This window comes from Rhincodon typus, chromosome 4 (assembly GCF_021869965.1).
Source record: "Rhincodon typus isolate 14 chromosome 4, sRhiTyp1.1, whole genome shotgun sequence".
Lineage (NCBI taxonomy): Eukaryota > Metazoa > Chordata > Chondrichthyes > Orectolobiformes > Rhincodontidae > Rhincodon > Rhincodon typus.
In genome coordinates, this window is record NC_063335.1 from 11818261 (window position 1) to 11841698 (window position 23438).

Here is a 23438-nt window from a genome sequence, read left to right on the forward strand (position 1 = left end):
CTGCGCACTGCTCCCGGCCGCCCGGAACCGCGTCTGCGTACTGTGTCCGGCCGTCCGGAACCCGTGCCTGCGCACTGCTCCCGGCCGCCCGGAACCGCGTCTGCGTACTGTGTCCGGCCGCCCGGAACCCGTGCCTGCGCACTGTGCCCGCGCACTGCTGCCGGCCGCCCGGAACTGCGCCTGCGCACAAAAATCTGGGCCCAGGTTTCGATCTATAATTCTTTCACGCCGCAGAAGTTCTGTAAAAACTACCTGTAAAAAAGAACTACTTCCGATTTATCAAAGCTATATTTTAAAGTAAGCGAATAACTAAATTCGGAATTGGTGCAAATGTTGTTAAGGGTCACTGGAACTGAAACGTTAACTCTTTGTTTTCTCTCCTCAGATGCTGCCAGACCTGCTGCGTTCCTCCAGCATTTTCTGTTTCTTTCTGTTTCAGGCTAATGCTCTTGGCAGTGGGCGGAATTTACATTTGGTTAATAAAACCTGCAATTAACCATTGGCCTACGGTGTGACCGTGAGGTAAACCACCACCTGGATAACAATGTCACCCTTGTCTGGCCTGGTTATGTGCAAATGCAAATCACTGTCCCCCTCTGAAAACCATCCGAGTCAAGGTCAATTAAGGAATTTCTACAATTGCTAACCTACGTGCCCTGAGAGAATAATGGAAATGAGAGGCAAGAGTAGGGTCCAAAAGAAATCGTAAAGTTAACTGGTGTAGAAGCATCTATCTTTGTACTTCTGGAAAAGGACATATGAATTAGAAGCAGGACTAGGCCTTGCTGTGCCATTTCTTACAATCATAATTGATCTGATTGTAAGCTGAGATCCCCATTCCTGCCTACACTTGAAAATCTATCATTGCCTAATAAGAACCTATCCAGCTATGCCTTAAATATATTCAAAGGCTGCTTCCACTATCCTTGGATGAAGAGAGGTACAAAGATTCAACCCTCTGCAAGGAAAATAAAACAACGGATCTTTGTTTTAAATCGGCAACATCTAATTTTTAACCTCTGATCCCTAATGCTAGATTCTCCCATAAGAGAATACATCAGCTCCATGCCGACCCTGTCAAGGCCCTCAGAATGTTGTACAGTATGTCGCAATCAAATCACTTTCTATTGCTCTAAACTCCCAACGAATACAAACCTAATCTGTCCAACCCTTCCTCATAAAACACCTTATTCCCCACCATTCCAGGTACTAGTCAAGTCATCCTTCTCTGAACTGCTTCCAACATATTTACATCCTACCTTAAATACATTGGCCAATAATATTCCATATGTGGTCTCAACATTGTCCTATACAACTGACACATCTTACATTTTATTAGTTTTCCTGCACAACGACGCCTATTTTTCCTCAGGCTGCTCAGGAAATTGGGCATGTACATAAGGACCCTCACCAACTTCTACAGATGCACCATTGAAAGCATACTGTCCAGGTGCACAATGGCCTGGTATGGCAACTGCTCTGCCCAGGACCGTAAGAAACTACAGAATGTGGTATGCACAACCCAAAACATCACAGGAGCCAACCTTCAATCCATGGACTCTATTTACATAGCTCACTGCCACGGAAAGGCTGCCAATGTCATCAAAGACCCATCGCACTGCAGTAATGATCTCCTACAACCCCTTCCATCTGGCAGAAGATACAGAAGCCTGAATACATGCACCAGCAGGTTCAGGAACAGCTTCTTCCCAGCCATCATTTGACTGATGAGTGGACTGTTTAGCCTCAAATAAAGCTAATCTTGTTAATGTTGATTTTGCCTAGTGCATGCCTTGTGCAATGTCACCTGTGTGCCTCTAAGTCTTTTTGATCTGTACATCCTTGCTTACTATGTTCTGCCTGTACTGCTAGTAAACAAAGCTTTTCACTGTACTTTGGTACACATGACAATAAATCTGGGGCAGGTGGGAACTCTATAAGATTGACAGGTTTCATCTTAGAAAGACTGGAGCTAACATCCTAATGGAGGTTCACTGGTGCTGTTGAAAAGGGTTTGAACTAGGTGGGCTAGGGAATTGTAATGAAAAAGAGAGCTCAGATTGAAGCAAAGCAAAGCTAGAGAAAGGAAGTAGAAAAATAAGAAACAAGAATGGAAGACTATCAAAACAAAGGCAAGCATCAAGTAAACTAAATAGAGAAAAAATGTTAAAAAGACTGAAATAAAAGCAGTTTATCTGAATGCAAATAGCTGTCACAAAAAGGTCAATGAATTGAATGCACAATTTGAGATAAGTAGATATAATTTAATTGCTAGGAAAAGGAGGCGTACTCACTTTAGAATTAGAATTAGCTTTATTGTCACATATACTCACATGAGTACAGTGAAAAGTTTACAAGTCGCCACTTATGGCATCATCTTAGGTACCCTTAATAAAGTGCAAGATCAGTGAATTAATGAGGGAGGATCTTTGATCGAAGGACAAAGAAACAGAATCAGTTTGTTTGAAGCTAACAAACAGAAAAGAGCCAGCAAACATTGGTGGGAATTGTTTATAGATTACAAAACTAGCACTAATACTAGGCATGCTACATTGTTAACTATAGTGCAAATGTTAGGCATGCTATCCGCAGGAAATTAGAGATGCACATAACATGGTTAAAACTATAATAATAGTCAACTTCAAATTACATATAGACAGGGTTAACCAAGGCAGCACTATTGAAGTGGAGAATGAATTCCTAGAGTGTGTACAAGATAGTTTATGGAACAGTATGTTGAAGAGCCAACTAGGCATTGTGGTTTCGTTGGATTTAGTGATGTGTATTGAGAAAGGGCCAATTAATAACTTCGCTTTAAAGAAGGCTTTGGGAAATATGAAAAATTCTGAGGGACAGGTATCCACATCCATGGTTAACTGAAAAAAAGGTCAAAGGTGATATCAAATTCAAACGCATAGAATTGTGCAAAGATGGATGACAGATCAGGAGATTGGACAGAGTATAAAAAGTAAAAGCAAAGAATTACTAAAAGGTTTGTAAGGAGGGAACAATCATAGTATGAAAGTTAACCAAAAATATAAAGAGGAAAAGTTTCTTAAGTCATCTAAGAACAAGAGTTATTGAAATAAGTGTTATTAGTACAGAAAATGAGTTAGAGAAATTAATAATGGAGAATAAAGAGAAGGCAGATGAATTAACATAGAAACGTAAAAGATAGGAGAAGGAGGAGGCTAAGTGGCCCTTCGAGCCTGCTCCACCATTCTTCACGATCATGGCTGATTGTCCAACTCAATAGGCTAATCCCGCTTTCTCCACATAATCATTGATCCCATTTGCCCCAAGTGCTATATCTAGTCACCTAATTTGCATTAGTAATCATGAGAAAGCAAACAAGCAGCATCCTGGAAATAGCTATAAATCAGGAATTCAAAGGGAGAGAAACTGAAGAAAATTATAATGGCCAGCGAAGTAGTACTGAGCAAATTGTTGAAAATGTGAGTTGACAAATACTGAGATACTGATAGATTTGATAGGTCTTGAAAGAAATAGAGTGTGAGATAGCTTTTGCATTGGTTTTAATTTTCCAAACTCACTAGATTCAGGGAAGATTTCTTTAGATTAGAAAATATCTGATGTAACTCTTTTCTTCAAAAAGGGAGGGAGACAGAAAGCAAGAAATCAGAGGCTAGTTAGCTCAATATCTGTCATAGAAAAAATTTAGAAACTATTATTAAATAAGTCGTAACAGGACACTAGGATAAATAAAGAACTACCACAGACAAACACACTGTTCAGCCCACCAAGACTGAGCTGCCACATGATGCCTTTCTAAACTAAAAACCTTTTATCTCTGTTTGGTACATATCCGTCTATTCGCTGTCTATTCATGTAACTTGACAAGATACTTCTTAAATGTTGCTATTGTATCCACCTCCACCACTTCCTATGCAGTGCATTCAGGGACCACCCTCCATGCAAAGAACTTGCCTCTCACATCTCTTTTAAATTTACTTCCTTTTACCTTAAACCTATGTCTCCCAGTAATTGACATTTCTACCTTGGGAAAAACATTCTGAGTATCCTTTCTACACATGCCTGTCATAATGTAAAATTCTATCAGGTCGCCCCTTATCCTTATCCTTCAGCATTCAAGTGAAAGCAAACCAAGTTTATCCAATCTTTCCTCATAGCTAATACCCTTCAAATTAGGCAGAATCTTGGTAAACAATTTCTCTACCCTCTTCAAAGCCTGCAAATCAAAGTTCAAGGTAATCAGGCAAAGACAGCATGGTTTTTTCAAAGGGAAATCATGTTTAGCTAATTTATTGGGAGTTACCGAATATAACACCCTACCATGTCTGTGCCAACCACAATACCATTCTACACTAATCCCATCTGCCTACACATGGGCCATAGCCTTCTATTCACTGCTTGTTTATGTGTCTGTCTAAATGCCTCTCATATTTTGCTAACATATCTGCTACCACTTTCTCTGGCGGTACATTCCAGGCACCTACTACCCGCTGTGTAAAAAACTTTCCTTGTACATCTCCTTTAATCTTTTCCCCTCTCACCTTAATCCTGGGCCCCCTGGTATTTGACATTTCCACCCTGGGAAAAAGACTCCAACTATCCACCCTACCTACGCCTCTCATAATTTTATATACTTCTATCAAGTATAGCCTCTGAAACTCAAGCCAAAACAATCCAAGTTTGTCCAATTGTCTTTATATCTAATACACTCCAATCCAGACGACATCCTGGTAAACCTCTTTTTCACCCACTTCAAAGTTCCCACATCTTTTTTATTGTGTGGTGACCAGAATTGCAAACAATACTACAAATGTGGCCTGACTAAAGTTTTATATAGCTGCAACATGACTTAATTGCTTTTTACTCAATGCCCTGACTGATGAAGCCAAGCCTATCGCACCCTTCTTCACCACCTTATCCATTTGTGTTGCTGCTTTTTTGCATCCTGAGATCCCTCTGTACATCAGTGCTCCTAAGGGTCAACTATTTGCTGTATACTTGCCTCTTGCATCTGACCTTCCAAAATGCATCACGTCACACTGTCCAGATGAAACTCCATGTTCCAGTTCTCCATCCAACTTTCCAGCTGATCTATATCAGGCTGTATCTTTTGATAATATTTCTCACTATCCACAACTCCACCAATTTTCATGTCATCCGCAAATGTATTAATGGGACTACCTACATTTTCATTCCATCAATTATACATATTGCAAACAACAGAGGTCCCAGCACTGATCATTGCGAACACCACTGGTCACAAATTTCTAGTCAGAAAAGCATCCCTCTACCAATAACCTCTGTCTTCCATGACCAAGTCAATTTGTAGCCAACTTACCAACTCACCTCAGAAAACTCAATCAAGTTTGTGAAACAACACCTACCCCATATAAAGACATGCCAGCTATTCACAAAAAGTCCATTCTTCTCCAAATACGAGTAAATCCTGTCCCTAAGAATCTTATCCAATACTTCCCCTTCCACTGATGTTAGGTTCCCCGGCCTATAATTTCCCGGATTATCCCTGTTGCCCATCTTAAACAAAGAAACAACATTGGTTATTCTCCAGTGTTCTGGTATCTCACTTGTGGCTAAAGAGGATACGAAGATCTCTGTCAAGGCCGTAGCAATTTCTTTCCTTGCCTCCTTCAGTACCCTGGGATAGATCCCATCAGATCCTGGGGACCTAAATACTTTAATGTGTTTCAAGACACCCAGACCTCCTCCTTCTTAATATTGACATTCCCTAGAATATCAATGAACCCCTCCCTAATCTTACTATCATCCATGTCTTTCTCTTTGGTGAATACTGATGTAAAGTACTCATCAAGGACCTCCCCACTTTCTCTGACTCCACACATATATTCCCTTCTTTGTCTTGAGTGGACCTGTCCTTTCCCTAGTTACCCTTTTACTTCTAACATATGTAAAAAATTCTCCTTAATCTGACTTGCCAAGGACATTTCATGGCCTCTTCTAGTCCTCTTAAATTTCTTGTTTAAGTTCGTCTGTTCTGCTTCCTTTATAATCCTCAAGGACCTTGTTTGATTTCAGTTTCCCAAACCTTATATGTGCTTTCTTTTTTCTTTTTGACTAAACTTTCATTATCTCTTGTCATCCCAGATTCCAGAATCTTGCCATCCTTATCTTTCATCCTCACCTTAAACCTCTAAACTCTGAACTGTTGATCTGCCATTTTTATGTCAATCAATTTTCTGTAATGGCTACCGCATCGTAGTCCCATGTACTAATCCAGGCTCTAAGGTTCATCCGCCTTACCTGTTATACTCCTTACATTAAAATAAATACACTTAAGACCACCAGTCCCTCTGTGTTCATTAACCTGGCCCTGCCTGTTCTTCCTATTAGACTTAATGTTGAACTTCTCTTCAATCACACCAAATGCTGACCTACTGCTGTATTGTTTCCCAACCCCCTACCACAATAGTTTAAACCCTCCCAAATGGCACTAGCAAAACTCTCTTGAAAGAGATTGGTTTCTCCTCCAGTTTAAGTGCAACCTGTCCTTCTTGTGTAGGTCCTACCTGCCTGGAAGACATCTCAGTGATCAAGATTTCTGAAGCCCTCCATCCTACTCCAGCTCCTTATCATTATCTTCCTATTTCTGGCCTCATCAGCATGTGGCACAGGGAGTAATCCCAAAATTACTTTTCACCTTTCTACCCAACTCCAGACATTCCCTTTGTAGGACTTCATTTCTCTATGGTCTATGTTGTTAGTACCAATATGAACGACAGCCTCTGGCTGCTCACCGTCTTCCATCAGAATATCCTATGTCTGCTCAGACAAATCCCTGACCCTGTCACTAGGGAGGCAACACACTATCCTGGAGTCTCACTTGCGTCTACAGGATTTCCTATCTGCCCCTGACTATAGAGTTCCCTATCATTACTGCTTGACTACATTTCAACCCTCCCTGCTGTACCAGTGCCAGTCATGGCACCACTAATCTGACTGCTGTTGTAGCTTTCCCCTGTGAGGCCACCCACCCCCTCAACAGTATCTGGAACACATGTCATTTGAGGAAGTAACTTGTGCTATGGATAAAGGGGAACCAGTGGATGTATTGTACCTAGCTTTCTGAAAAACAGCTTATTAGGTGCCACATCAAAGGTTATTGGAGAAAATAAAAGCTCAGGGTGTAGTAGGCATCATATTGGCATGGATAGAAGATTGGCTTTCTAACAGGAAGTACAGAATCATAACAAATGGGCCTTTTTCAGCCTGGCAGATGTCACAAGTGGAGTGCCACAGAGCTGGGGCCTCAACTCTTTACAATTTATATAAATGATTTGGATGAAAGGACCAAAGCTATGATAGCTAAATTTGCTGATGACACAAAGATAGTTAGGAAAGTGAGTTGTGAAGATGATAATAGCAGTCCTCAAAGGGATAAATGGGTCAAGAGAGTGGGCAAATGTCTAGAAAATGCAGTATAATGTGAGAAAGTGTGGAATTGTCCATTTTGATTAAAAGAATAAAAAAGAAGTATAATATCTAAATGGTGAGATTCTGAAGAGCTCTAAGATGCAGAGAGATCTAAGTGTCCTAGTGCATGAATTACAGAAGTTTAGTATGCCGGCACAGTCAGTAATCAGGAAAGCTAAGAGAATGTTAGGATTTATTGAGACTGGAATTGAATGCAAGAGGAGGAAAGTTATGCTTCAGTTACACAGGACATTGGTGAGACTGCATCTGGAGTATTGTGTACCGTATTGGTTACTACACTTACTGCAGAAGTTCAGAGAAGGTTTTTCAGACTGATACCTGGAATGAGCAGCTTGCTTTATGGGGAAAGGCTAGACAGACTAGGCCTGTATCTTCTGGATTTCAGAAAAGTCAAATGTGGCTTTATTGAAATCTGAGGGGCTTGACTGGGTGAATGTTGAAAGGGTATTTCCTCTTGTGGAAGAATTTAGAACTGGGGATCATAGTTTAAAGGGAGTGCCCATTTAAGACAGAAATGAGGAAACATTTTTTCTTGCTTGGGGTTGTGAGTCTTTGTAATTCCCTTCCTCAAAAAGGCAGTGGATGCAGAATTTTGAAATCTTTAGAGGTCGAGGTAGGTAGATTCTTGATTATCAAGGAGATAAGATCATAAGATACAGGAGCAGAATTAGGCCTTTCGGCCTATTGAGTCTGCTCCACCATTCGATCATGGCTGATATAATTCATAACCCCATTCTCCTACCCTCTCCCCTTAAGATGAGATGAAAGATTATTTGAGTTATGCAGGAGTGTAGCGTTAAGGTTAAAATCAGATCAGCCATGACATTATTGAATGGCGGAGCAGGTTTGAAAAGCCAAGTGGTCCACTCTTGTTCCTGGTTTGTATGTTCATAAATCATGAACACAAAAATGCTTGAATTTTACAGTGTTTGAATGTAATATAATTCATTCTGAAACTAAAGTCTTACTTCTGATCAAAGGAATCAGTGAGTGTATGAAGGGCAAGATAGCGATGATGGATTTGGAAAACACATTGAAAGATTTGATGGCAGATAGGCTAGTATGTAAATAAGTACCAGATATTTCAACAGGTATATACATTTCTTTGAGGCTAAACATCTAAAGATGAATTGACTATAGTAACAAAATAAATTAAAATTTGTTTAAAATCAAATGAATTGTCTGATAAAACTGCCAGAAGTAGTGGTAAGTCTGAGGATGGGAAACATTTTGGAAACAATTTAGAAGAACTTTCTGAAGAAGTGTCCCTGGACCCAAAACGTTACCTCTGTTTTCTCTCCACAGATGCTGCCAAACCTGTTGAGTTTTTCCAGCAATTTGTCAGCAATTTCTGTTTCTGTTATGATTTCCAGCATCCGTAATTCTTTCTTTTTGTTTCGAGTGTGTAGGATTGGAGTGACTAATTTCTGTTAGTGACAACATGGCAGATTAAATATAATGAGAACAAATGTGAAGTTATTCAGTTTGGTACAGAAAAAAAACAGGAAGGCAAAATATTTTTAAAAATTTTTTTGGAATTAGAAGAGTCAAAAGTGATCTGGATGTCCTTGTCCATAAGTCCCTAAAAGGTAGCATGTAGGTACAGCAAACAATTAGGAAGGCGAAGGGAATTTTGGCATTTATTTTAATGGGGTTTGAATGCAGAAATAAATATATCATACTGCAGTTGTTTAGAGCCTTCATGAGTCTGCATTTGATGTGTTATGTATAGATTTCCTATTATTACCTAAAGAAAGATACTTAGCATGGAAGGAGTTCAATGGAGGTCCACCAAATGAATCCCTGGGAGGTCAGGATTGAGGAAACTGCATCTGTGTAGCCTAGAGTTTCAAAGAATGAGAGGGGATCTCATTTTAACTAATAAAATATTTGCAGGACATGACAGCGTGGATGTAGATAGGATTTTTCTCCTGGCTCATGAGTCTAAAATCAGAGGATGTAATCTCATGATAAGGGGTAAGGCCAGTTAAAACGGAGATTAGGTGAAATTTCTTCACCAGTGTCTTTGGTGAATGTTTGGAATTCTCTATCCCAGAGAGCTGTGGAGCTCAATAATTGAGCAGGTTCAAGACAGGAAGTGTGGGAAAGAAGCATTGAGGTAAAAGATCAGCTCGATCTAACTGAACGCTGTGCCTTTGTTTCTTTATTCAAAAGAGGGTGATGATGAAGTCATTATAGTTGAGAAGGAGTGTGACTTATATTGGATGTCATAAACATAGGGAGGGAGGAATATATTACGGGGTTTAGTATCCTTGAACGTGAATAAACACCAGGGCCAGACTATTAAAATAAAGCAGAGAGGACCATTATTTTCACTGGATTCCAGAGGATTGGAGGATGACTAATATTTTACTTTTGTTTAAAAACGGAGTGAGAGATGGACTGAAAAGTTACACCCCAGCAACCTAACCTCAGTAGTGGACAAGTTACTGGAATCAACTCTGAGAGACAGGATATACCGTCACTTATAAAGCCATGGGGGAATCAAGACAGTTCAGTCTGAATTTGTTAAGGGAAAATAATAAGAACATAAGAACTAGGAGCAGGAGTAGGCCATCTGGCCCCTCGAGCCTGCCCCGCCATTTAATAAGATCATGGCTGATCTTTTTGAGACTCAGCTCCACGTACCCGCCCACTCACCATAACCCTTAATTCCTTTACTTTTCAAAAATTTATCTAGCCTTGCCTTAAACACATTCAGTGAGGTAGCTTCAACCGCTTCACTGGGCAGGGAATTCCACAGATTCACAACCCTTTGGGTGAAGAAGTTCCTCCTGATCTCAGTCCTGCATCTGCTTCCCTTTATTTTGAGGCGATGCCCTCTAGTCCTCGTTTCATCTGCTAGCGGAAACAACCTCCCTGCCTCCACTTTACCTATTCCCTTCATAATCTTATATGTTTCTATAAGATCTCCCCTCATTCTTCTGAATTCCAATGAGTATAATCCCAGTCTACTCAGTATATCCTCATAATCCAACCCTCTCAACTCTGGAATCAACCGAGTGAATCTCCTCTGCACCCCCTCCAGTGCTAGTATATCTCTTCTCATGTAAGGAGACCAAAACTGCACACAGTACTCCAGGTGTGGCCTCACCAGGACCCTATACAGCTGCAGCATAGCCTCCCTGTTTTTAAACTCCATCCCTCGAGCAATGGCAGACAAAATTCCATTTGCCTTTTTAGTCACCTGCTGCACCTGCAATCCCACCTTCAGCGATTCATGCACAAGGACACCCAAGTCCCTCTGCACAGCAGCGTGCTGCAATTTTTTACCATTTAAAACATAGTCCATTTTGCTGTTATTCCTACCAAAATGGATGACCTCATACTTATCAACATTGTACTCCAATCTGCCAGACCTTTGCCCACTCACTTGGACTATCTATATCCCTCTGCAGACTTTCAGTGTCTTCTGCACACTTTGCTCTACCACTCACCTTAGTGTCATCTGCAAATTTTGACACACCACACTTCGTCCCCAACTCCAAATCATCTATGTAAATTGTAAACAATTGAGGTCCCAAAACTGATCCCTGAGGCACACCACTAGTACTGACTGCCAACCAGAAAAACACCCATTTACCCCTACTCTTTGCTTTCTACTGGTCAACCAATCCTCTATCCATGCCAATACATTACCTGTAATACCATGCAACTTTATCTTATGTAGCAGCCTTTGGTGTGGCACCTTGTCAAATGCCTTCTGGAAATTCAGATACACCACATCCACAGGTTCCCCATTGTCCACCATGCAAATAATGTCCTCAAAGAATTCCACCAAATTAGTTAAACATGACCTACCCTTCATGAACCCATGCTGGGTGTTCCCAATGGGACAACTTATATCCAGGTATCTTGCTATTTCTTCCTTAATGATAGATTCAAGCATTTTCCCCACTACCGAAGTTAAGCTAACTGGCCTATAGTTACCTGTTTTTTGTCTACTTCCTTTTTTAAACAGTGGCATCACATTGGCTGTTTTCCAATCTGCGGGAACTACCCCAGAGTCCAGTGAATTTTGGTAAATAATTACTAGTGCATTTGCTATTTCCCCCATCACCTCTTTTAGTACCCTGGGATGCATTTCATCAGGGCCAGGAGACTTGTCTACCTTTAGCCCCATTAGCTTGCCCAGCATTGCCTCCTTAGTGACAATGATAGTTTCTAGGTCCTCACCTGCTATAACCTTCTTGCCATTAGTTTTTGGCATGTTATTTGTGTCTTCCACTGTGAAGACCAACACAAAGTAACTGTTTAATGTCTCGGCTATTTCCTCACTCCCAGTTATTAAATTGGCCTTCTCATCCTCTAAAGGACCAATGTTTACCTTCGCCACTCTTTTACGATTTACATATTTATAGAAACTTTTGCTGCCTGTTTTTATATTCTGAGCTAGTTTACTCTCATAATCTATCTTACTTTTCTTTATAACTTTTTTGTGGCTTTCTGTTGGCCTTTAAAGATTTCCCAGTCTACTCTTTGCTTTTTTGTTTGTGTTTTTTTTTCAATCTGATACTTTCCTTTATTTCCTTAGACATCCATGGCTGGCTCTCTCTTTTCCTACAGTTCTTCCTTATCACTGGAATATACTTCTGCTGAGCACTGTGAAAAATTGTTTTGAAAGTCCTCCACTGTTCCTCAATTGACCCACCATAAAGTTCTTGCTCCCATTCTACCTTAGCTAACTCCTCCCTTATTCCTTCATAGTCTCCTTTGTTTAAGCACAGGACATAGGTACTGGTTGTAACGTTCTCACGCTCCATCTGTATTTTAAATTCGACCATACTGTGATCGCTCCTTCCGAGAGGATCCCTAACTGTGAGATCATTAATTATTCCTGTCTCATTACATTTGGCTAGATCTAGATCACAAGATTTCACTCTGGGATTGGGTGGGTAGTGGTGGTGGTAGTGGAGCTGTGGGGAGAGTCTGTAGGATGAAGTTTGACCCATCAAATCTGGAAGCAAATGCTAAGAAGACACAGGAGCACCTGAATGCCAAGTAAGTTGGTTAGAAGGCTTACCTCAATTCTCCGTGACTTTGTCATAGTTTATTTTTAGAAGATTTTAGACCATCCCAGATCCTGTCACTGATCAATGCCCTTCATATTCCCATGCCAAATCAATACCAATTCATGCCCTCTACATACCACTCATGTTTTCTTGCAACTCCATACCAGCTTACAGCTCAATGCCAACTCACCCGGTACCCACTGTTGACAGGCTTCAGGAGTTACGTAGAGATGAAAAAATGAAAACTCTGGAAATCTAATACAGATCTCACTAAACAGACAATAAAGAAAAGTAACTCACATTAAATCGTTAAAGATTTAAATCTACTCAAGGGGTAAATCTCTGAGAAAATTAAAAAAAACTTGTCTGCGTACCCATAAACCTTTTACAGACTTTTAACTTGTCAACCAAACTGACACTTTGGAGATAATTGATAGTTTTTGTAGCTCAGCCAAACACTGGTAATGAATAGAGACAAAAAAAACCTGCAGATGCTGCAATCCAAGGCAGACAAACAGTAGGCTGGAAGAACACAGCAAACCAGGCAGCGTCTGCAGGAAAGGAACGGTCAACATTTCAGCTATTACCCTTCTTCAGGACTGGATGTGGGGGTAGGGGGAGCTGCAGATAAAGAGTTCGGGGGAGGGGGGGTAGCGGAACGATGGTGATAGGTCGGCAAGGCTCATAGGTACTACCTGGTTGGTCGATGGGTGGGATGATTCTGGTTGGTAGCTGGAAGGGAGAGTCAGTAGGTGGAATGGAAGGGAGGAGTTGAGGCTGGAAAGGGAGCTGGGGGATGGGTGGGAAAGTTATTTGAAATTAGAGAACTCAATGTTGAGTCCTCTGGGCTATAGGGTGACCAGGTGGAAGATAAGGTGTTGTTCCTCAAATTTGCATACTGAGTCACTGTGACACTGGAGGAAGCCAAGGACGGACACGTTGGAGGGGGAGTGGGGGGGGGGGGGGAGAGTGTGGTGGGTGGGGTGAGTTGAAATGAGTGGTGACTGGGAGGTTGGGCTGGTCATTATAGGCCAGATGAAGATGCTCCATGAAATGGTCACCTAGTTTATGTTTGCTCTCACCGATGTAGAGATGACTACATCAGGAGCACCGGGTGCAATAGACTAGGGTTGGAAGAGATGCAGGTGAAACTCTGTCTCACTTGGAAGGGCTATTTAGGGCCCTGGATGGAGGTGAGGGAGACGGTGTGTGAGCAGGTGTTCCATCTTTTATGGTTACAGGGGAAGGTACTGGGCGGGTTGGAGTGGTTGGTGGGGAGTGTAGCATGAACGAAGGAATAACAAAGGGAATGGTCCTTGTGGAAGGCTGGAAGGGGTGGGGAGTGGAAGATGTTCCGGAAGGTGGAGTCTAATTGGAGTTGGCGGAAGTGTTTAAGGATGATACGTTGGATGCGGAGGCCAGTGGGATGGAAAGTAAGGACATGGGGTTCCTATCTTTATTATGATTGGGGGGGGAGCGGGATGATGGTTAAGAGCTGTGGAGCGGGGAATGGAGGAGGCGCAGTGGAGGGCTGTCTGGATGACAGGGGGGAAAAGAACATTGTTTGAAAAAGGAGGACATCCGGGATGCATGCGAGTGGAATGTCTCCTCGTCGGAGTGAATGCGACGGAGATTCAGGAATTGGGAAAATGGGTGTGTTTTTGCAGGATACAAGGTGGGAGGAGGTGTAGTTTTTTTCCATACATTTGTGGGATGTGGGCGTCGCTGGCTGGTCAGTGTTTCTTGCCCATCCCTAGTTGCCCTTGAGAAGGTGGTGGTGAGCTGCCTCCTTGGTCTAAGTAGCTATGGGAGTGTGTGGGTTTATTGTAAATGGCAGTCTGTAAACTGTCACCAGAAATGGAAATGGAGAGGTCAAAAAGGGGAGGGAGCTGTCTGAGATAGACCAAGTGAATTTGAGGGCGGGATAGAAGTTGTTAACGAAGTTGATGAACTGCTCCAGTTCAGCCTGGGTGCAGGATGCAGCACCGATGGAGTCATTGATGTAACAGTAGAAGAGTTGGGGAACGGTACCAGTGTACGTACTGAAGAGGGACTGTTCGACATAACCGACAAACAAGCAGGCGTAGCTGGGGCCCATGAGAGTGCCCATGGCAACCCCCTGGATTTGGAGAAAGTGAGAAGAATTGAAGGAAAAGTGAGTGAGGGTGAGGACTAGTTCAGCAAGGCAGAGGTGTGTGTTGGTGGGGGGAGGACTGGATGGATCCTTTGGAGAGGAAATAACTGAGGCCCTGTAGGCCATCAATGTGGGGTATGGATGCATATAGGGACTGCACGTCCATGGTAAGGATGAAGCACTGGGGGCCAGGGAACTGGAAATTTCTGAAGAGATGGAGAGCGTGGTTTGTATCCCGGATGTAAGTAGGGTGTGCCTGGACCAAGGGGGAGATAATGGAGTCGAGGTAGGAAGAGATGAGTTCGGTGGGGCTGGAGCATGCGGAGATGATGGGTCAGCTGGGGTAGTTGGGCTTGTGGATCATGGGGAGCAGGTAGAACGAAGCAGTACAGGGCTGGGGGACTATAAGGCTGGGGCTGGTAGAGGGGAGGTTACCGGAAGCAATGAGACAATGGACAGTGTGGGAGATGATGGCTTGATAGGCCATGATGGGGTCGTGGTCAAGGGGCAGGTAGGACATTGTGTCGGAGAGTTGGTGTTCAGCCTGTGTGTGTAGAGGTCCATCCTCCAGACTACCACCTCCCTGCCTTTGTCGGTGGGTTTGATAGTGAAACAGGGATTGGTGTGGACAGAGTGGAGTGCTGCACATTCGGAGGGGGAGAGTTTGAAGTGGGTGGGGGTGGGTTGGAGAAATTGGGGTGGTCAATGCCGCGTTGGCAGTTAGCAATGTAGAGGTCCAGGGTGGGTAAGAGGCTATAAGGACGTGTCCAAGAGGAGGAGGAAGGTTGGAGGTGGGAGAAGGGGTTCCCGGTGGGTGGTTGGATGTCTTTATTGAAGAAGAAGGCACGAAGGTGGAGGTGGGGGAAGAGGGGTTCCACGTTGTGGCCGGCACGAAAAGCATTGAGGTGGGTGCGGAGGGGCACAAATGTGAGCCCTTTACTGAGGACAGACCGCTAATTAGGATATTTCAACAAAAAAATTCTATTGAAACTGCTGTAACAGATGCCATACCAAGTGTCATTTCAAAAAGTGCAGCAGAGATATTTTTGTTTCAATAATTGCTCACAATTACAGCTAGCTTTTTCTCTTTAAAGTACAGTAGATTTTAAAAACTTCAGGCAGTTAAATAGACCTTATCCACCCTTCAAGGCTATGCATATGTGCTTCATACTTTTTTGGCTTCCATGTTATCTATTAAGGTCCTTGCAACAGGAATATTGAGGCCTGTTTGAACTCAGAGCTAAGTTCAATTGGCCTTGCTCAGTTTAGCTTGCTGTGCTGAGTGAGACACATCACTATCACTTTTCGCTACAGACAAAACTGAGATCTGTCAGAAATGGGGACAGGACTTTGGCATCCACAATCACTCCCCCAGAACATTTTTTTAAAAGATTCACGGGGTATTTCTACTTCTGTAAAAATCTGCTTGCACAGTCTCGTTGTGATAGCTCAGACTGTGATGCAGCAATACATTCAACCTGGAGATGGCATCAAAGAACAGCTGACAAACAAAAACCAAAAGAACTGTGGAATCATGTGAACCGGAACAAAAACAAAGTTGCTGGAAAAACTCAGCAGGTCCTACCTTGACTCAGTGTTCTCCCCCCTAGTCCAATCCCTACCCACGTACATCCATGATTCATCAGATGCCTTAAGCTGGTTTCAGAACTTCCAGTTTACCGGCTCCAGCCACCTCCTCTTTACCATGGACGCATCCATTACCTTTACACATCTATTCCCCACCAGGAGGGTCTTAGGGCTCTCCGCTTCTTCCTGGAGCAAGGACCTGAACCATCACCACCCTTGTCCGCTTGGCCAATCTTGTCCTCACCCTCAAGAACTTCTCTTTCAACTCCTCTCATTTTCTTCAGGTAAGAGGGGTTGCCATGGGTACCCGCATGGGCCCTAGTTATCCTGTCTCTTCATGGGGTACGTGAAACATTCCTTGTTCCAGTCCTATTCCGGTCCCCACCCACAAATCTTTCTCCGATACATCTATGATATCATCGGTGCTGCTTCCCTCTCTCGTCTGGAATTGGAAAACTTCATCAATTTCACCTCCAATTTCCACCCTGCCCTCACTTTCACCTGGTTTATCTCTGACTCCTCCCTTCCCTTCCTCACATTTCTGTTTCCATTTCTGGGGATAGACTGGCCACTAATATCCATTACAAACCCACTGACTCCCACAGCTACCTGGACTATACATCCTCACACCCCACTTCCTGTAAAGACTCCATCCTATTCTCTCAGTTCCTCCGCCTCCATCACATATGTTCAGATGAGGCCAACTTTGACAAGGGAGCCTCCGCAACGTCCACCTTCTTCCTCAACTGAGGACTCCCCAGCTCCATTGTCGACAGGGCCCTCAACGAGGTCTGACCCATCTTCCGCACTTCCGCCCTCACCCCTTCTCTTCCCTTCCACAACAGCGATAGGGTTCCCCTTATGCTCACCTACCATCCCGTCACCATCCACATCCAGAAGATCATCAGACGCCATTTCCACCACCTCCAGCAAGACGCCACCATCAGACACGTATTCCCCTCTCCTTCCTTGTCTGCATTCTGCAGGGACCGTTCCCTCCAGGACACGCTGGTCCACGCTTCCTTCACCCCTAACATCCCCCCACAGCCGTACGTCACCTTCCCCTGTAACCGGCGAAGGTGCAACACCTGCCCATTTACCTCCTCCCTCCTCAGCATCCAAGGGCCCAAACATACCTTCCAGGTGAAGCAACACTTCACCTGCACTTCCCAGAATCTAGTCTACTGTATTCGCTGCTCACAAAGTGGTCTCCTCTACTTTGGGGAAATGAAGCGTAGACTTGGCGACTGCTTTGCAGAACATCTAAGTTCTGCTCGCAAAAAAGACCCTGAACTACCTGTTGCCTGCCACTCTAACGCACCACCCTGCTCCCTGGCCAACATCTCTGTCTCTGGCTTGCTGCAGTGTTCCAGCGAAGTCCAATGCAAGCTGGAGGAACAACACAGCATTTTCTGCTTGGGGACCCTACAGCCCTCTGGACTCAATATTGAGTTCAATAATTTTGGGGCCTATACTCTCCCATGTCCCAGCCCCCCACCCCACACACCAGGCCTTGTTACCACATAGCCTGCCAGTACACCCCCGCTGTTGTTAGTCACTAACAGTCCCCATTAACAACTATTCACCCTCCCAGCCTGATCGTTAGCAACTCCTTTGTCTGTCCAACTGTCTTTCTCTCTCTTCGGGCTCTGTCCTATTGTTTACTCCCTACCCCACCCACCTCCTTATTTTCTGCATATAAACTGATGTTTTCCCAGCCATCATCAGTTCTGAGGAAGGGTCACCGGACCCGAAACGTTAACTCTGTTTTCTCCTTCACAGATGCTGCCAGACCTGCTGAGCTTTTCCAGCAACTTTGTTTTTGAGCTGACAAACAAAGGCTATTTAAAAAAAAGCTTAATTATCTATCAAGCTAAGTTTGCAGTATATTTGATTTTAATAATAATATCAAATGCAAGATTAGGATGATGGTACTTACAGTTTTTTTTCCTCTAGTAAGTTATTAGAATAAGAATATACTGCTACTTGCAACATATTTGATTCTGACTTGAGTTTTTGACAGTGCATGTGTGTCATCAGTGACACCACTTATTTCCATCTCCATAGCGTAGTCCAGTTCAGCTAATCAACCACTGAAACCTTCATCCATAACTTCATTACTTCTGCCTGCTCACTCACTTGGGACACCTCACCACTCGCCCACCCCCCAAACTTGTACTAACATTAGCACTAACAGCTAGGCCACTCAATTAATCTTGTTCAATCCCACCCTTTCCTTCCAGGAGTAAGCAGCCCACAACAGGACAGAGATAGCAAAGTCATGCGATGGGGCAGTCAACATTCAGCTCTTGCCACCTACAAAGGAGAGAAACTGACCCTGACTGCTCTGAGCAGTCATTTGACCATGCCAACTTTGGACTGGTATCAGATGTTTGCCAGGGCCCACTTATTGAAGGGTGTCTCTCTTGACTTGACTGAGGATATTACACTTAGACTTTGAGGCATGGTCATAGGCAACTGGCAATGGGTAATAAGTGCTGGTTCACCAGCAATGTCTACATCTGATGAATGAATCATAATGAGAGTTGTTAGAACCACATGCAGTGTGTTTGCCACGTACGCTCCCAGCACTAGGTGTAGGTGTGAGATTACTATAACACAGTGCTGTATAATAAGATGTCCATAATTGATGACTTCTGACAGCCATGAAAAGCTTGCTGATTTGTGTCAGAAGTACTATGTGCCTGTTAGTTATGGCTGAGGGGGAAAGTCAAGGGCAGGCAAGGCAGTGAGCATCCAAATAGGCGCTAGGTGAGTGATCACTAAGAAAGCAAGTAAGAGTTCTGAGATGCTGGCAGGTCTAATCTATGAGCTAGGTGCTCATTCCTAAGTACAAAGCGTCCTTGCAGCAGCATTCCAATAATAGTTGCTTGTGTGCTCTAAGGTGCTGCATTTAAGTGCAGAAGCATATTGTAAGAAGATCGGAGATGTGCCATGACGGTGCAGAGATGCTGGCATGTATCAGATGACTGTATCAGTATCTGTGGACATGAGGTACATATGGATGATGCTGGTAGAGTAGATGTTGGTGTTAGGAGTACAAGATGGAGATTGGCAGGAGCAAATGGCGAGCTGCACTCACTGTTCTCCCTTTCATATTGCGAATGGTCAGCATCTAGTTTCTGTCTGACAAGTAGTAGAATAGAAAAGTCTATATTAAGGAGGCAAGATGAAGTAATAATGAGATGTTAATGCATGCATATGCACACGAATAGGCCTCTTTCCACTCACTAGCGAGAATCATGCTGACCATTCAACACTTGGTTAGGAACTGGGACTTGTTTCAACACTGTGAAGCTCCATGCTGGCTATATCACCTGATTTTCCCAACTTTTTCGCCTTGGCTTACATTATTCAGGGGCTGTGAAGATGCTGTCCTTAACATTTGCTACTTGGCTACTCTTTGTGTTGGTTTGTCAGGCGAAAGGATAAAGTGTATAAAATGCATAAGGTCCGCTGCTCTCTTGTGATAAGGTTGTCCTTCTCTCAGGATTTGTCAGTGATTCTTCCTAATTTCTGCATCCAGCAGAATCTGAATAGCTGTTACTGAAGTCTAATCTTCTTCGGACTGTAATAAATCTGAGAAACACTAATCAATAATCCCAACAATAATTCTGTCACTTATCAACTCTGATTTCAAAGCTCCACAGTTTTGCACTAATCCGTAGAGGTCATTAATAGAATCATCTATGGATTCCTCTGGATACTGAACTTTTCTGTTAAATCTTACTCTTTCAAGAATTTTATTTGTTACCAGATTAAAGTAGATGTCAAAAACTTGTAGAACTTCTACACAAAGATCTGTGCCTTTATTTATCATCGGCAGTGGATCTTATTGAATGCAATGTTGTATTTACCTGTTCAGTTTATGACTTAGTATTTAATAATTAGTGAAGTTAGATCACGTGGGTTTCAGAGTGAGTTTGCCAATTGGATACAAAATTGGCTAAATGGCAGAGTGTGGTGGAAGGTTGTTTTTTTGGACTGGTATTCCACGGGGATCAGTGCTGGGTCTACGTATGTTTGACTTTTATATAAATGATTTCGATGTGAATATAGTTGTGAATATAGGAGGCAAAGTCAGTGAGTTTACAGGTGACACCAAAATTGATGGTACAGTGGACAGTTAAGAAGGTTATGTACGATTACAAGATCTTGATCAATTAGGTCAACGGGCTGAGGAGTGCCAGATGGAGTTTAATTTGGATAAATGCGAGGTATTGCATTTTGGTAAAACAAGCAAGGGTAGTCCTTACACAATTACAAGTAGGGCCTTGGGTAGTGTTGTAGAACAGAGATCTAGGGGTTCAGGTACGTAATTCTTTGAAGTTTGCGTCACATATAGATAAGGTGGTTAAGAAAGCATTTAGCACGTTTGCCTTTATTGCTCAGACATTTGAATATAGGAGTTGGGACATTACGTTGAGGTTGTATAAGACGTTGATGAGGCCTATTCTGGAGTACTGTGTCCAGTTCTGGTGGCCCTGTTATAAGAAGAATATTATTAAGCTGGAGAAGGTTCAAAAGAGATTTACCAGAATGTTGCCAGGACTGGAAGGTTTGAGTTATAAGGAAAGGCTGGATAGGCTGGGACTTTGTTCACTGGAGCGTAGGACGTTGACTGATGACCTTACAGAGGTTTATAAAATCATGAGGGGTATAGATAAAGTGAATGACAGGTGTCTTTCCCTATGGTGGGGAATTTGAAGATCAGGGGTCATATTTTTAAGGTGAGTGGAGAAAGATTTGAAAAGGACACGAAAGGTAACTTTTTTACAGAGAGTGGTTTGTAGGTGGAATGAACTTCCAGAGGAAAGGAATGATGTAGGTACAGTTACAACAGTTAAAAGGCATTTGGATAAGTACATGAATAGGAACCATTTGGAGGCATATGGGCTAGGTCCAAGCAGGTGGGACAAGTTTAGTTTGGGATTATGGTTGGCATAGACTGGTTAGACTGAAGGGTCTGCTTCCATGCTGTAAAACTCTATGACTCCATGACTGTACGTTGCAAGCAATTCTACATCTGAAAAACCCATTTCTCCAATAAGTATAATTTTGTGATCTATTTCATGCATTTTTAATAGATCTTGCAGGTAATATTATTTCTCCTGCCATGTCTTATTAATGGGATTACTTTTCCTACTTTCAATGTTTTAAATTCTGCAGCATTTCGACAAGCTGAAACTGCTTTCCCATAAAGACTTTTACTTTTAAAACAAGTACTTCTTTTATTTAAACTATATTTTAAACGATATCATATAGCAATTCTGTAGTTCTTTGCTTCTTGTGAAGCTTTTAACTATATATTAATACTGTATGACTGTACTCCTTACTTGGCTATTTCCCTTCCTTTTCAATGAGAATGGAAGTTTCCAACCTGCTGCAGACAACATATTACAAAGGGCCTATATAATTTACAATGGCAGAGGAACAATCACTAGTGAATCTTAACATTGAGAAAGTGTTGTTTATTGCATGACAGCAATGAGGTACACATTATATTATCTAGTCAGACCCTGTTCCTAAGATTATTGGAAGACATAGATAACACATCTGTCTCCTTCAAGGTCTATTGTTATTCTGCTTATTTGCCCATCCAAAATTGTATGACATAATTAGATTGGCTGGAGCTCAATCTCAATGCAGACCCACTTCTTGCATAACTATCTGGCTGTGTTGAGTTGAATTCCTCGGTTAGATATCCGCATTAAATTTGAGTGTCACTTGTATATATGATTAACTGCCTTCAAGACAAACAAAGCTACGTTATTATTTACCAATCTGTGCATATGATTAGTGAATTTGCTTGAAGAAAGCAATAAAAGCAAATGTGGGCATATGTGGAATAACAGATGAGGTGGAAGTTGGCTTTGAAGAATTGAGAGCTCTTGGTGAACTAACGATTGCAGAAGGCAAGAGCATCATTATACGGATGCAATACTCTCTGCCTCATCTGTCTGCCTGTCAAACACGAAGTAGCATTGGGTAGTTTCGGCATTGTAGAGAATAATTACTACATCTACAAGTCAAGTCAGTAGACTGACTGTACCTTCCAGAGGCTTGAAGGCAAGCATAGGTAGGGAGTGGATGAGAAAGGAAGACACCATGTTGCAGGAGTGTGAAGTAGATCACTGGGGCATGTTCTCACTTTCAACAGTATTTTTCTATGCATACTGTAAAAATTAGGGTACTTTAAGCTACATGTCTGGAGCTTCTTTTATTACGACCAAGACAGGAAAATAAGTAGGAGGGGGTGAATTTTTTTCTTTATTGGGATGAGGGAGTCGCAGGCCGGGCAGCATTTATTGCCCGTCCCTAATTGCCCAGAGGGCAGTTAAGAGTCCACCACATTGCTGTGGGTCTCGAGTCACATGTAGGCCAGACCAGGTAAGGATGGCAGTTTCCTTCCCTAAAGGATATTACTGAACCAGATGGGTTTTTTCCGACAATCGGCAATAGATTCATGGTCATCATTAGATTCTTAATTCCAGATGGTTTTATTGAATTCAAATTCCACCATCTAACATGGGGGGAGTTCGAACCCGGGTCCCCAAAATGTTATCTGGGTCTCTGGATTAACAGTGCAGCGATAATACCACTAGGCCATCGCCTCCCCATTTAGGTATTGGGAGCTAACAAGATGAGGGTGAAGCCTCTGGACAGATGTGTTTGAGTCATTGGAAATAAACAATTAGACGTTTCAGCTTGCATCTTCGATGCATGTATTAAAACAAACATAAAAACTCACTTCCATACTGCATAACCCAACCTGCCTCAGAAGAACTACCCCAGATGTGGCAATAAACAAACATCAAGTGTGCAGCAAACACAAAGTGTTGTATTCCACATGTTTACAACTTAATACTGATTGCTGGGATCCTATCAAGTTAATATACAACAACTGGAATTGGACAATATTCTGAAAGTTATCTTGATTCACTGCCATCAGATCACAACTCCAACCAAGCAATGCCACTATCACCAGCATAGAACAGAATATCCTCCACTGTCACATGTACTCCAGTACAAAAGTGCAGGAGCACAGTGACAAGTTTTACAATGTCGCCCCTAAAGGCACCATCTCAGGTTCAAGCACCACCCAGGACTGCTCCCCCTGCACCAGCACCTACCCAGGACTGCTCCCCCCGCACCAGCACCCACCCAGGACTGCTCCCCCCACACCAGCACCCACCCAG

At 42.7% G+C, this 23438-nt stretch overlaps 1 protein-coding gene across 1 annotated transcript in view; it reads right to left on the minus strand.

The window, feature by feature from the left end:
- The window catches only part of LOC109921245 (zinc transporter 8-like), a 71281-nt gene that overhangs the window by 330 nt on the left and 47513 nt on the right, over positions 1-23438 (minus strand). Inside the window, exon 8 of the mRNA XM_048595646.1 lies at positions 9-180. Coding sequence (XP_048451603.1) covers positions 9-180 — 172 coding nt within the window. The remainder of the gene's footprint in view (positions 1-8; positions 181-23438) is intronic.